At 41.0% G+C, this 14,988-nt stretch overlaps 1 protein-coding gene across 2 annotated transcripts in view; it reads left to right on the top strand.

The window, feature by feature from the left end:
• The first annotated feature begins 1,789 nt into the window (after positions 1 to 1,789).
• The window catches only part of COBLL1 (cordon-bleu WH2 repeat protein like 1), a 159,337-nt gene continuing 146,138 nt past the window's right edge, over positions 1,790 to 14,988 (top strand). For both annotated transcript variants that reach the window (XM_090280372.1, XM_090280368.1), the window contains exons 1-2: positions 1,790 to 1,875; positions 2,549 to 2,666. In XM_090280372.1, coding sequence (XP_090136498.1) covers positions 1,866 to 1,875; positions 2,549 to 2,666 — 128 coding nt within the window. In that variant the 5' untranslated portion in view covers positions 1,790 to 1,865. The remainder of the gene's footprint in view (positions 1,876 to 2,548; positions 2,667 to 14,988) is intronic.

Raw genomic sequence — 14,988 nt, 5'->3', positions numbered from 1 at the left:
TCTTCAGTCCTATGCTGCCTTCTTCTTAATACACACTTCCACGATAGCAGTAGCAAAGGAAGACAACGTACAGTCAGGCACTGGACCCATAAGTAATTCCACCAGGAAATGAAACATTTCAGGTCTTCTCACATTTATCTACAAAAACAAGTTACATCACTACCTAATTTCAGTGGTTGGGGGTAGATAATGTAATCCTACCCTATTCCTAAAACCAGAAGGAGAATAGGAAAATTGGTGAGCACTGGAAATGCCTTCAGTAATATGAAATGTTATGAAAGTGTACTATTTTTCAGATTAGACTAATGGAGTCACTACTATTACTAGCATGTCATAAATTAAGGTTGAAACTAATTAAAGTTTAATCTTGATCTTATGATTCAAAGTTACAAGCTTTAAGTAGTTTCACTGTTACTCAATATTTGCATTATTGTCTGTGCAAGCAACTAGTCATTTAGGGTCATAACTTGTTCATAAAATTGTTTAACTTGAGTTGTTTAAAGACTAAAAGCCAGATACATTTAAATGAATTGATTTAATATTAGGTAAAATATTAAAACACAGCTTTTTCATATGGTTCCAATATTGTAATCCAAATAAGCCACATTTTTTTCATATGTAAAGATACACTGAAACGAATTATTATGCGCAGGAAGGAATAATTAGTAATGACTGCAATAATGGACAAATGGCATATTGCTAGGTATTTAATATGTTAATTAGTTTTGGCATTTATTTGGTTGCTACACTAATGAATAAGCAACTAAAGGAGCATTTAAAATTAAATATCACTTTAATTTTTACTACCTATCAAATGTTATCCTATCAGTGGGATGAAGTGGTTAACACAGATTTGCTACTTGATGCTAAAACCACATTAGAGGCCTCCTAGAGGATACTCTTTCACCTAACATCTTTACAATACGTTGAAATGTTTTTTTATTTTTAAACAGTAGTTTAAAGTTAATTTCTTAATTAATTTCACGTTATTTTCTGAAGCAAGCTTCTGGACCCGTCAAAATTGGCATGTACCTTACGACAATTGACACTTACGATAATTTAAAGATATGCAAATATACCTGTTTGTCAGGTGTAAAGAATCATCTAAAGAGCATGCACATGGGAACTAAAAACTTACAAAAAAGCACTCAGCTGTGTCTATGTGATACCTTTATTCCTCATTTCCAAGAGGTGAATGAGATCTATCACTCGACTCTTAATTTATAGATTGTCCTCAGACATATTTGTCCAGTCATCATATCACAGCTGTTCCAGGTGAAAAGAAAGTAAGATAGAAAGCAAAAAAATGATGCCTCTGAAGACAGGGCAAGCTTAAACCTGCCACCGATTAGATAGATCACAGTGTCACAGGTACACTTTTACCAGGATAGCAATCTTAGAGGTCAAGCTGAAAAAAACAAAACATCCTAAACAGGGAAGATCGGAGCCTAGGGAGAGCGAACTGCAGCCCCCTAGGGGCCGTTCTGCAAGTTTCTCTCCGCATTGCCGCAGCCGCCGGGATTCTCCCGTAGGGTCTTCGCAGGGTCCTCGAAAGGCGGGTACCTTCTTTTCTCCGAGCCTACCTGTCCCGCCAGGACGTGCGAAGCCCTCTGAGGCGACGCCCTAGCGGTGGGAATGGGAACACTCCGCCTGGAAGCTTCCTTTCCTTTCGGCTTCCCCAGGCGGACCCCCAAAACCCGAAAGCCCTGGGAGAAGGAAGTTCCAACCCCGTCCCCGTCCACCCCCGCCCCGTGTCTCTCTCCGGCTCGCTGCCTCTCTCGCTCCGATGCCACTGAGCCTTGTTGCCACTTCTGGGTGGCCGTCCGGCGGAGGTGGCTGCGAGCTCCCGAACTCTGGGCAGAGAAATGGGGCAGGGTGAGTGAGCCGGTTTAGGGAGAGGCCCCGCAGCGCCCAGCAAGCGCCGGGCACCCCGCCCGCGGAGCTGGGGGAGGCGCTGCCTCGGCCCGGCCCGGCCCGCGCTGGGCTGAGCCTCGGCGAGGCTGCGGCTTTCTCCTCCCTTCAAGTCCTGGCTTGAGAACCGAGCTGCGAGCGCTCGGCCGGGGGAGGGAAAAGTCGGGAAGAAAGCCGCGGGAGAGAACAGGCGAGCCACTGTCTCCTTCCGAAAAGAAAGTAGGAGCTCTGGGTGGGAAAAGAGAAAGGAGCCCTCCCAACTTTTATTCTAGTTTCCCCTGGGCGTTTTGTTTGTACGCCCGGGGCTGCGCTGCAGGCGTGGCGGCCGTGCCCATGCGCCTAGTCCCTGGCCCCGCTCCTCCTCCTTCCAGCCCGGGCAGCGCCTCTCCCTTCTCGACAGGCGCCAAATGGCTACCTAGTCAGCTCCACGGGGCGGGGGCTGCAGCGCCTGCTTCTGTCGCCGCAGCTGCCGGCGCCCGCGGGCTGGGAGCGGGGGCCCGCAGGTGGAAGCGCACTCTGGAGGCGGGCCGGCCCGGGGTTTGGGTGGCTCGGGCGGTCTCCTGACGCGCGGCCAGCCCTGCTCAGGCCTCGGGAAGGCGCGCGTCCCGCCCTGACCGGCTGGCCTCTCCCACTCCAGCAGTGACGCGCCGCCTGGGAGCGGGAGCCCGCGCTGCGATCCACAGGGTGATGGACGGCGGAGCCCCGAGCATGCAAGACGCCCAGGCGATGCAGACACCGCCCGCCGCCCCAGCTGGGTAAGCCGCGAGTGCCGCGCCGCCGCTCAGCCGGGAGGGCGAGGGCAGCGGGGCCTCTGCGCGTTCACCTGGCTGGCGACTCGCTGCTCTGCCAGCGGCCTTAACTGGCTAACCCACACGCGGCCGGGGAAGCTGCTTCCTCCGGCCTCCGTGGAGGCCGTCCGGGGTGGGGGGTCTGATAGTTTTTCATTGTTTTCCTACTGGGGCTGCTCTGAGTTGCTGCCGAGCAGCTGAATGCCAGGAATTGGGTGAGGAGTGCGGGAACAAAAATTGTAACAAAGGGCTCCTTGTTGGGGCTCTGGAAGAGCGGTGGACGATACCTGTAAGTGAGCTCCTGGGAAGGGGAAAAAAAAGTTTCCTTGGACGTGAGCTGAGGCCCTGGCAGGTGAGCAATGTCAAGGTGACTCAGGAAGGGGCTTTCTTCGAGCGGTTGGAGGGCGCAGGAGGGTGTGCCAGCTGTCAGCCCTCTTGACAGTTCCGGGACCGGGTGGGGTGCGCGGCTCTGATTGGGGGTGTGTGTGCCTGTGACCAATTGCTGGTGCCAAAGCCTAGCGCGAAGTCAGACTGCAAACAACCATACTTTTCTTTGTATCCACGTGTTTGAGAAGAGATTGGAGGTGAAGGGGCTGTCACATGGTGAGTTAATATTAAATGAAGCATGTCTTCCTGCCAGATATGCTAATATCAGCTTGCTTAGCCTTTAGATAAACAGTAATGAGAACAGGTAGTTCTGAAAGAGATGGGGAGAACCTGAAAATACTGCGTCTTGGTAAACACTGAAGACTTATCGTAGGTGCTCGTTGAGTTTCTGAAGTGGAAAACCCCTTTGATATAGTATAACTTTTTCCTACAATGTTCCCCCCACTCAGTTTCTTTTCTGATAAGATGAATGCAGAAATGCCCTCTAGAGAATAGAAACATTCCAGAAAAGAAGCCTTAAGTAAAAATCGACTTTGTCACCTATGAATGAGCGTTGTACAGTTTTCCTGATTTAGGAGAAGAGAAGTCATTTTTCCCTGGAACATGACAGGCGTGTCCTTAGAAGCAAGTCACAGCATGTTTATTCATCAGAGACCATGCGAACATCGGCAGTTGTCTAGAGGAAATATGGAAAAGTCTGAAAGCAACATGACTAATATAAGATATATTTAGTATAATGCTTACGTAGTATATGAATTAATTCTTTCATTTTGTTCCAAATACCTATCTTCTCCCCTGTGCACGCAGCTCTATTACAGTTGACTTCCGTTCCTATTCTTACTCCAGTTTTTTCATTGTTTAGATATTATATATTCTTCCAGACAGTATCACATTAGGATGCGTGAGGAAAGAGATACATGGATAGATATTAATTGTAATAGCATGAGCCTCTTAATGGAGCTGCAGAGTTATGTAAATTGAAGATTAGACAGCTTTCAGGAATACTGGGATGTTCGTATTAAGGTATCAACATAAGATAGGATTAAATTTGTGGATATAAAAATGTATTAGGTTAAAGTACTTAAAACATAACCTAGTATATGCACATACAGAAAATATACTTATGGGTGTTTAGAAATCAGTTAATACGTCTGAGTGAAACAGGTGAGATCCGATGGCTCTGAGATGAAGGAATGGTAAGAGTTTTCCAGTGCTAAGCATGGCTATAGTTAAGATACTTCAGAGTTTACTTTTGGGGCTTTAAAGGTTTAACCAGTAAGTTCTTTATTCAAAAAGAATTTACAAAACTTTTATTTAATTTCTCAAATATGGAGAAAGTACTTTTAAGGAATATTTCCCTCCTCCAAATTTAAGGAGGGACATCTGAAATAATGCTTCAATATCATATTTAAAAGCACCCCAACTTTATCACTTTACCTTACTTTATTTAGAGAAGTTATCAGTATCTAAACGTATAAACAAAAATTTACTTTTCTACTTTATCTGTCTCCTTTCACTTATCTATCTTGTCTCTTGGCATATCCCAAGTGACTGTTGAATAATATTTATTGATTATTCAGTATTCAGTATTGCTTTTGTCATTTTTTTCAAAAACTCAATACATTTGAAAGGTTTTAATTGTGAAAAATATTATCCTAGGAATAGGTATTTGGGAAGTGGCAGGGAGCAATCTCAGTCAATATGTTATAATAGTTAGGTTTGGGAAGTGAATTCCTTACTATAAAACTACTTAAGTTATGACTCATTACTCTAATGGTTTACAAGGCCTAGTTAATCCTTAATCTTTTATATTACCACTCTATAGAACTTCTCTGTAATTTTCCAGGTCTTACATTGTTGTAACAGGTCATTTTGAAGAAATTTAGTGCAACTCCATATTTTATAAATGACAATCTGAAGTCCAGAGACACTGAGTGACTGCTGAAGTCCCATAGCAAATTAGTGACAAAACCTGAAGGAAATTTAGGACTAGTTGAGTAGTTCATTTCATTAATTGCTTTTAATCTTTTTCTAACCACAATGTGATACTTTTAAATTTCACAGAGTCCTCTTGAGGACCTTAACTTTAGAGCTACTTGTGCTTGTGTTTTTTACTTGCCCTTATAGATATAATTAAAAAAAACAAAAACCAACTCTTTGAAATTTAAATGTCAACAGTGTACTGGACCTTGCTTTGAGAAACCTTAATATTTTGATTCTGAGACAAATTTTCAGGAATTGTCGGGGTGGGGAGCCTATAACTTTATAATTTTGCAGCTTTGGACCTAGAGACTTAATTGAAGGTGGTGTAAAAATTAACAAATGATTTAGCAGCTGATTTCTTCAGCTTTTATGTGGCTATATTATTGGTTCTAAAATCGCTGATTATATAAACTGAGTTCTTGGTAGCCAATACTTATTTACTATCTAGAAGTTGAATACCTTAGCTAAGATTTCAACATGAGAATTACCTGGGATCTCAATACTAGTACCGGTGCTCTCACAACCCTACCTATCCTGAGTTTACAAGGGCATGTGGATTTTATTTTTATTTTATTTCTAAGTTATATTTTATTGATTATGCTATTACAGTTGTCCCAAGTTTACCCCCCTTTGCACCTCTCCAACAAGCCCTTTCCCCAACTCCCTCAGGCAATCCCCACACCATTGTTCATGCCCATGGGTCATGAATATAAGTTCCTTGGCTGCTCTATTCCCAATGCTGTACTTTACATCCCCGTGACCATTTTGTCACTACCAATTTGTACTTCTCAATCCCTTCAATCCTTATGCCCTTACCCCCAACCCCCTCCCATTTGGCAACCATCAACATACTCTCTGTATCTATGATTTTGTTTCTGTTCTGCTTGTTTGTTTACTTTGTTTTTTAGATTCAAGGTTGATATGTACTTCTTGCTATTTTATTGCTCATATTTTAGATCTTCTTAAAGAAGACCCTTTAACATTTCATATAACACTGGTATGATGATGATGTACTCCTTTAGCTTTTACCTGCCTGGGAAGCTCTTTATTTGTCCTCTGATTATAAATGATAGCTTTGCTGGGTAGAGCAATGTTGGTCGTAGGTCCCTGCTTTTCATCACTTTGAATATTTCTTAACAATTCCTTCTAGCTGCAACATTTCTTTTGGGAGGTCAGCTTATAGTCTTATGGGGGCTCCCTTGTATGTAACTAACTGCTTTTTTTTTCTTGCTGCTTTTAAGATTCTCTCCTTATCTTAAACATTCAGCATTTTAATTATGATGTGTCTTTTTGAGTTCATCTTGTTTGGGACTCTGTGATTCCTGGACTTGTGTGTATATTTCCTTCACCAAGTTAGGGAAGTTTTCTTTCATTATTTTTTTCAAATAGGTTTCCAGTTTCTTGCTCTCTATCTTCTCCTTCTGGCACCCCCATGATGTGAACGTTGGTATGCTTGAAGTTGTCCCAGAGGCTCCTTACACTGTCTTCATTTTTTTAAAGTATATTTTATTGGTTATGCTGTTACAATTATCTGAATTTTTCCCCCTTTGCCTCCCTCTGCCCAGTAACCCCCTTCCCTCCAGCAATACCCCCCCCCCTTAGTTCACGCCTATGGGTCATGTGTGTACGTTCTTTGGCTTCTCTCTTTCCTATACTATCCTTCACATACCCCTGTCTATTGTGTTCTTACCAATTATGCTTCTTAATCCCTGTACCTTTTCCCCCCTGCTTCCCCTTCCCTCTCCCTGCTGATAACCCTCCAAATAATCTGTATACCTATGATTTGTTCCTGTTCTTGTTTGCTTAGTTTGTTTTGCTTTTTAGATTCAGTTGTTGAAAGTTATTAGTTTGTTGTCATTTGATCTTCTTATTCTTAAATATGTTCCTTTAACATTTCATGTAATAATGACTTGGTGATGATGAATTTCTTTAGCTTTATCTTGTCTGGGAAGCACTTTATCTGCCTTTCCAGTCTAAATGATAGCTTTGCTGGATGGAGTAATCTTGGTTATAGATCCTTGTTTTTCATCACTTTGATACTTCTTGCCAGTCCCTTCTTGCCTGGAAAGTTTCCTTTCTGAAATCAGTTGATAGTCTTATGTGAACTCCTTTGTAGGTAACTCTCTGCTTTTCTCTTGCCGCTTTTAAGATTATATATATTTAATCTTTGGCGGTTTAATTATAATGTGTCTTGGTGTGGTCCTCTTTGGGTCCAACTTGTTTGGGACTCTGTGTTTTCTGGACTTGTATGTATATTTCCTTCACCAAATCAGGGAAGTTTTCCTTCATTATTTTTTCAAATAAGTTTTCAATTTCTTGCTCTTCCTCTTCTTCTGGCATTCCTATGACTTGGGTGTTGGTACGTTTAAAGTTGCCCCAGACATTCCTAAGCCTCTCCTCATTTTTTTTTTTTTTTTTGCATTCTTGTTTCTTCTTTTTGTTCTAGTTGAATGTTTATTTCTTTCTTTTGTTCCAAATCATTGATTTGAATCCTGGCTTCCTTCCCTTCACTATTGGTTCCCTGTATATTTTTCTTTATTTCACTTTGTGCAACCTTCATTTCTTCCTTTATTTTTTTGCTGTACTCTGAGCATCCTGATCACCAGTGTTCTGAACTCTTCATCTGGTATGTTGACTATTTTCATTTCATTTAATTCTTTTTCTGGGGGTTTTGTTCTCTTTATTTGGACCATATTTCTTTGTTTCCTCAATTGGGCAGCCTCCTGTGTTTGTTTTTTGTGTATTAGGTAGAGCTGCTTTTACTCCCTGTCTTAGTGGCCTATGTGGCAAAGGCACCTGTAAATTGTGTGGGGTAGAGCCTCAGGTAATTGCCAGGATGGGACTAACTGATTCACCACTCTGTGGCTCTGTTCGTGGTCAAGGGCCCAGAGAGGGGACAATGCTGCTGCCTGGCTTCTGGCGATTTGCCTGGCTCTCAGCCCATTTCCCATCACCTCACCCACTTCCCATATGTGATTGGTGCCCTTCTAGTTGCTGCCCTGGGGTTTACTTACATTCTAAGAGCATGTGGGCCCTTTAAGCAGTGAAAATCTGGCAGTTTCTTCTGCTTTTCCAACCCCCACTGTTTTTTACAGCCTGAGGTAACAGAGTGTTTATCTTTTTGGTGCTGGACCCTTGGGCTGTGGTCTGCCCTGTGGCAGGGGTCGCTCGCTTTCAGGGTAGCTCTCCTATTTTTATCCACCACCTGTGAGTGTGGGACTGTCTGTTCCACCGATGCTGCTGCCACTGCTTTTCTGAGCCACTGTTTCCTCTTTGACCCCTCTTCTTGACTCCACCCCTCTTACCCATCTGGATGAATGTGGCTTCTTTAAATCCTTGGTGGTTGGACTTCCATATAGCTTGATTTTCTGATGGTTCTGGTTGTTACTTCTTTTTGAGATCTGGTTGTGATTCTTTCTGTGGTTGCACAAGGAGGCAAAGCGTGTCTACCCAAACTTGACTGGAAGTCTGTCCTCATTTTTATGCATTCTTTTTTCTTCTTTCTGATGGATTGTTTTGCTTCCTTATATTCTAGATTGCTGATTTGATTCTTGGCTTCATCCACTATTTAGTTGATTCCCTGTAAATTGTTCTTTGTTTCAATTGGTGTATCCTTTGTTTCTGGCTACATCATTTTTATGCTGTTGAAGTTCTCACTAAGTTCCTTGAGTATCCTTATAACCAGTGTTTTGAATTCTGCATCTGATAGATTGCTTATCTCCAATTTGTTTAGTTCTTTTTCTGGAGATTTGTTCTGTTCTTTCGTTTGGATCATGTTTGTCTCCTCATTTTGGCAGATCTATTAGGTAGAGCTGCTATGTGTCCCAGGTTTGGTAGAGTGGCCTAATGTAGTAAGTGTCCTGTAGGGTCCAGTGGCACAGCCTCCCTATTACCCAAGCGGGGTACTTGAGGTGCGCCCACTGTGTGGGCTGTGTACACCCTCGTCTTGTAGTTGAGCCTTAGTTGCTGTTGGCATGTTCAAGGTCAGGCATTGCCTGTGTCCTGTCCAGGGTCACACAACATAAGCTACAAAGTGTTGTGCAGTTGGCTGCTGCTTGTGCTGGGCTGGGAGGTGCCCAGGCAAAGCCAAACTGTGAACTGGGGGCAGCTGCTTCTAGTGCCAGGCATGGGACAACTTAACAACAGGCACTGGGCTCACTGAAGCCAGATGCTGCTTGTTTGAGAGAATTTAAGAAAATTTAAAGCATGGGCCAAGACAAGTCATTTGTATGGAATAGCCATTGGAGACAGCTTGGGTGGACCCAAAAGTTGGGTGGGACAGGGCTCAGGAATCACCAGGGTGGGGCAAACAGTGTAAGCCAGGTTGATGGAGTCTCAGATATGGCACTTGCCTACTGGCTCTGTGGCTCTGTTGTGGGGAAGGCCCAGGAAAGGAACAGTGGCCTCTGCTAGCAATTTTTCCTGGATGAAAGCTCTCCCCCAACTCTCGCCGTGATGCCTGAGAATTCCATTCGTCCACATGTGTCTCTGGTGCCTTTCAATCTGCTGCCCCCATGCTGGAGCTCAGAAGGAGTGAGTTTGAGTACGTCTGTATATGGGCTCTTTTAAGAGGAACTTCCTGGGATTCCAGCAGTTTCTGTCTGCCACAGCCTCAATCCCTGCTCGATTTTACAGCCAGAAGATATGGCAACTTCTCTTCCTGGCATTGGAACCATGGGCTGGGGGGGCCTGGTGTGGGGCTGGGACCCTTCGCTACTGAGATATCCCTCCTGATTTGTATCCACCATACATGGGTGTGGGATCAGCATGTTCTGCATCTCCGCTCCTCCTACCAGTCTCAATGAGTTTCTTTTTTAATTTCCTAATTGTAGGACTTCCATTTAGCTCAGTTTTTGACAGTTCTGAATGATGGTCACTCTACTGTTTAGTTGTAATTTTGATGTGGTTGTGCGAGAAGGCGAGCCATGTTTACTATGCTGCGATCTTGGGCATGGAGTTTTTAAATGCTGCTCAGGTGATTCTAATATGCAGCCACATCTGGGGACCTTTGATTGAGCAGATATCAACAGGTGAGATGGAGATGAAGGCTTAAAGGGAATGGAGGCCACTGTTAATTATTTTTCGGGAACTCAAGAGCCTAACTTTCAGCTTTATTTTGACTTTTTAAATTAAAGATCTATTTAGGTGCTTTACAGTATTATTATTTTGTAAAGAAATTGCTACTCCTTTTTGAGGAAGTGTATTAACTCTATGTTACAATTGTGGAAAGTGAGAATCAAAGAACTTAACATATCAAGGTTACACAACTCGAAGGAATGAAAGAATAGAAGAAACAGGGTCTGATCCCCAAACCTATGCTCTTCATCACTTGGCTTGTCGTCACCCAGTATGTGTGCTATCGTGGATTGTACTCAATGGCTAAAGAATATTTTTATTTTAAGTGGCTTTATAAATGCCTTGTCTTGATATTTTTAATATCATGTTTATATTTTATTATTTAAAAACTCCTACACATTCTAATGCATAAGAAACCCAGTGTTTAGCATTTAAAAGGAACTTAATATTTGGCTTATGTCTTCAGAATCATGTTTACTATTTTCATGTTTGGGATAATTTAACTCAGTAAACTGACAGTCTTCTTTTGTCACATAACAATCTGTATTTATTTTTGCCATTAGACAACTGTTAAAGTTATTTGCCAAATAAGAAAAATGAAATTGTTTTTTCAGATGATGTTAGACTTTTTGTTTAAAATCTTATTTCCTCTGATTATGTTAGAGGGCAATTTAATAACATTATGACCTTTATTATTGAAATGCCAGGTTTATTTGTATAATAATAGATGCCAAGCTTCATATTATTAAAATAACTGCTTTCATTTAATTAATTAGTCATATCTTGTGAACCCTTATTTTATGTAAAACATGTTTTTCCAGGTACTGGGAGATTGACTTCTGATATTAGTGGCTTTACTAAAATTATCTGTAACTATGCAGGAATAAAACAAAGGAACATGATGTTTGTGTAGAAATGGTACTTTGATGCTAACTTGAAAATATTATGTTTAGAACTTAAAATGCAATAGCATACATAACTTACTGGTCAGCAAACTATGGCCCAGCATATTGGGTCAAAATGGGTCCTCTACATGTGTTTGTTTTTCTTTTCTCCAATTTTTTAATTGTGGTAAGATATACATGACATAAAATTTGTTGCTTAATCATTTTATGTGTATAGTACACTGGTTAAACAAAACTCCCATTTTCCTCTCTCCTCAACCCTGGTAATCACAATTCTGCTTTCTTGCTCTGTGATTTTGACCATTCTAGGTAACTCATATAAATGGAATCAAACAGTCTTTGTCTTTTTGTGACTGGCTTATTTCACTTAGCATAATGTCCTCAAGATTCATCCACATTTTATCATATCAAAATCTCCTTCCTTTTTAAGGATGAATAACAACATTCCATTGTATGTATATATCACGTTTTAACTTACCCATTCATTTGTCACTGGGCTCTTGGGTTGCTTCCATATTTTGGATATTGTGAATAATGCTGCTAGGAAAATATGTGTACAACAATCTCTTTGAAAACTTGCTTTTAATTTTGGGGGGCATATAGCCAGAAATAGAATTGCTGGATCCTACGGTCATTCCATTTTTAGTTTCTTGAAAACCACCATACTGTTTTCCATAGTAGTTGTACCATTTTACAGTCCCAAAAACAGTACACAAGGGTTTCAGTTTTTCTGCATCCTCACCAACCTCATTGTTTTCTGTTTTTTTCATAGTGGCCATTCTAATGAGTGTGAGGTGGCATCTTAGTGGAGGTTTGATTTGCATTTCGCAAATGATTAGTGATGCCTAGCATCATTTCATGCTTTTGTCTATTCATATATCTTCTTGTGACTAATGTTTAAATCATTTGCCTATTTTTAAATTGATTATTTGCCTTTTTGGTTGTTTATTTTGGAAGTTTTTTTTTTTTTTTTTTTAAGATTTTATTTGTTTTTAGAGAGAGGGGAAAGGAGGGAGAAGGGGAGAGAAACATTGATGTGAGAAACATCAATCAGTTGCCTCCCGCACGCCCCCAACCAGGGCCAACCTACAACCCAGGCATGTGCCCTCACCAGGAATCAAACCTGTGACCTTTAGCTTTGTGCGGTGACATCAACCAACTGAGCCATGCTGGTCAGGGCAAGTTCCAGAAGTTCTTATATATTCTAGATATTAATCTCCAATCGTCTACCTGTTTTTGTAGAGAGTTTCATTGGCTTTAAGACATATCTACTTATTTGCAATATTGTATATGATTGCTTTCACATTATAGTTGAGTAGTCTAGAAAGAGAATATGTGGCCTGCAAAGCTAAAAATATTTGTACTCTGCCCATATACAGTTTGTTGACTGCCCCCCCACCCCCCGCCTAACTAATGAAATAGGCAAATGAAATAGCGATCATTTAATTTAAAATTTATTTACTGGGGAGACCTCTAAGTATTGGACATAAAAGTAAATTGGGACATCCAGTCAAGATGGAGGCATAGGCAGACATGCTTTTCCTCCTTGCACAACCATAGAAGGAATTACAGCCAGATCTCAAAACTAATAGCACCCAGAACTGTCAGAAAATCAAGCTGTATGGAAGTCCAACAAGCAAAGATTTAAAGAAGACACATTCATCCAGACAGGTAGGAGGGGTGGAGTCACGGAGACAGGTAGAGAGGTGGCATGGCATGGAAAAGTGGTGGCAGCAGTGGGGGAAGTGGAATGGAAGGGAGGGATACCTTGGGAGCAAGTGATCCTGGCTGCAGGCCAGACTGCACAGCCCAGGGTTCCAACACCAGAAAGATCCCCATTACTTATGGCTGTAAAAACCAGTGGGGGTTGGGGCAGCAAAAGAAACTGTTGGATTTTTGCAGCTTAAATGGCCAGTACTGTCTTAGAACATACACAAACCCACCCACTTAGGTAGTCATCACTGGGGCAGCAGCTGGAGTGTACCAGTCACACACAGGAAGGGGGTGAAATGACTGGAAATGGGGTGCACACCAGGCAAACTGCCAGAAGCCTGGGTGCGACATTGTCCCCTTTCTAAGCCCTCGCCACACAGCCACAAAGTGGTGAAGTGGGTTGCTCCACCTTGTCAATTACCTAAGGCTCCACTCCATATAATTTACAGGTGCCTTTTCTACATAGGCCACACTACTAAGGGAGTAAAAGCAGCTTCACCTAATACACAGAAGCAAGCACAGGGAGTTTGCCAAATTGAGACAAAGAAATATGGCCCAAATGAATTAACAGAACAAAATCCCAGAAAAAGAACTAAGTGAATTGGAGATAGCCAACCTATTAGATGAAGAGTTCAAAACACTGGTAATCAGGATGCTCAGAGAACTCCTTAAGTACAACAAAAAAATAAAGAAATGAAGGTTACACTAAGTGAAATAAAGAATAATACACAGAAAACCAACAGAGAAGGGAAGAAGCCAGGATTTAAATGAACAATTGGAACATAAGGAAGAGATAAACATTCAACTGTAACAAAAAGAAGAAACAAGAATTCAAAAAAGTAAGCATAGGCTTAGGAACCTCTGGGACATCTCCAAACATGCAAATATCCAAATCATAGGGATGCTAGAAGGAGAAGATGAACAGTAAGAAATTGAAAACTTAGTTGAAAAAATAATGAAAGAAAACATCCCTAATTTGGTGAAGTAAATAGACATTCAAGTCCAGAAAGCATAGAGAGTCTCAAACAAGTTGGACCCAAAGAGGACCACATCAAGACACATTGTAATTAAAATGCCAAAGGTTAAAGATAAAGAGAGAATCTTAAAAGCAGCAAGGGAGAAGCAGAGAGTTATCTACAAAGGAGTTCCCATAAGACTATCAGCTGATTTCTGAAAACAAACTTTGCAGGCAAGAAGGGGCTGGCAAGAAGTATCAAAGTGATGAAAAGCAAGGATCTATAACCAAGATTACTGTATCCAGCAAAGCTATCATTTAGACTGGAAACGCAGATAAAGTGCTTCCCAGACAAGGTAAAGCTAAAGGAGTTCATTATCACCAAACTATTATTATATGAAATGTTAAAGGAACGTATTTAAGAAAAAGAAGATCAAAACTATGAACAGTTAAATGACAACAAACTCACAACTATCAACAAATAAATCTAAAAACCAAAACAAACCGAGCAAATATCTAGAACAGGAACAGAACCATAGATATAGAGATCACATGGGGCGTTATCAGCATAGAAGGGGAAAGGGAAGAAGGTGAATGAGGGAAAATGTGCAGGAATCAAGAAGCATAAGTGGTAGGTACAAAATGGGGTATGTGTGTTAATAATAGTAAAGGAAATGGAAAAGCTAAAGAACTTATATGCATGATCCATGGACATGAACTAAGGGGGGGATTGATGGAAGGAAGGATGGTACCAGGTAGAGGGGGGGCAAAGGAGAAAAATTGGGACAACTATAATAGCATAATAATAAAGTATACTTAAAGTAAATTGGAACAAAATGATTTATATTCTGTTTGTATAAAACAATATATATCTTATAGTAAAAGATTTTGCAGAATTGTGGTTACTAATTGATATATATATATATATATATATATATATATATATTTTTTTTTTTTTTTTTTTTTTTTTTTTTTTTTCCCAGTGAGGCTTTAGGCTTGGCCTCTTGGTAAGCATTGTGGAATTTTCACACTTATAAGATATTGGAATATATTTTAAGAGGGAGATCTAAACTTCTATGCTGGAGAAACTTTTCTCAAAAAATGACTGATACGTAGCTAAGGTGTTTAGAAACAGATGTGCCTAAGAGCTGGACCAAAGGTAGAAGGAGTTTCTATCTAGATTTTTGAGTCAATACTTATTTTATAAGTTAAATCAAGTGATCTTTATAATTTTCAGCAACCGTTTTTGTTGTTGTTAAAGATACTTTAT

This window comes from Furipterus horrens, unplaced genomic scaffold, assembly GCF_987537825.1.
Source record: "Furipterus horrens unplaced genomic scaffold, mFurHor1.1.pri manual_scaffold_1, whole genome shotgun sequence".
NCBI classification, from domain to species: Eukaryota; Metazoa; Chordata; class Mammalia; order Chiroptera; family Furipteridae; genus Furipterus; species Furipterus horrens.
The sequence above is the reverse complement of the archived record's forward strand: the minus strand, read 5'-3'. Positions and strand labels throughout refer to the sequence as shown.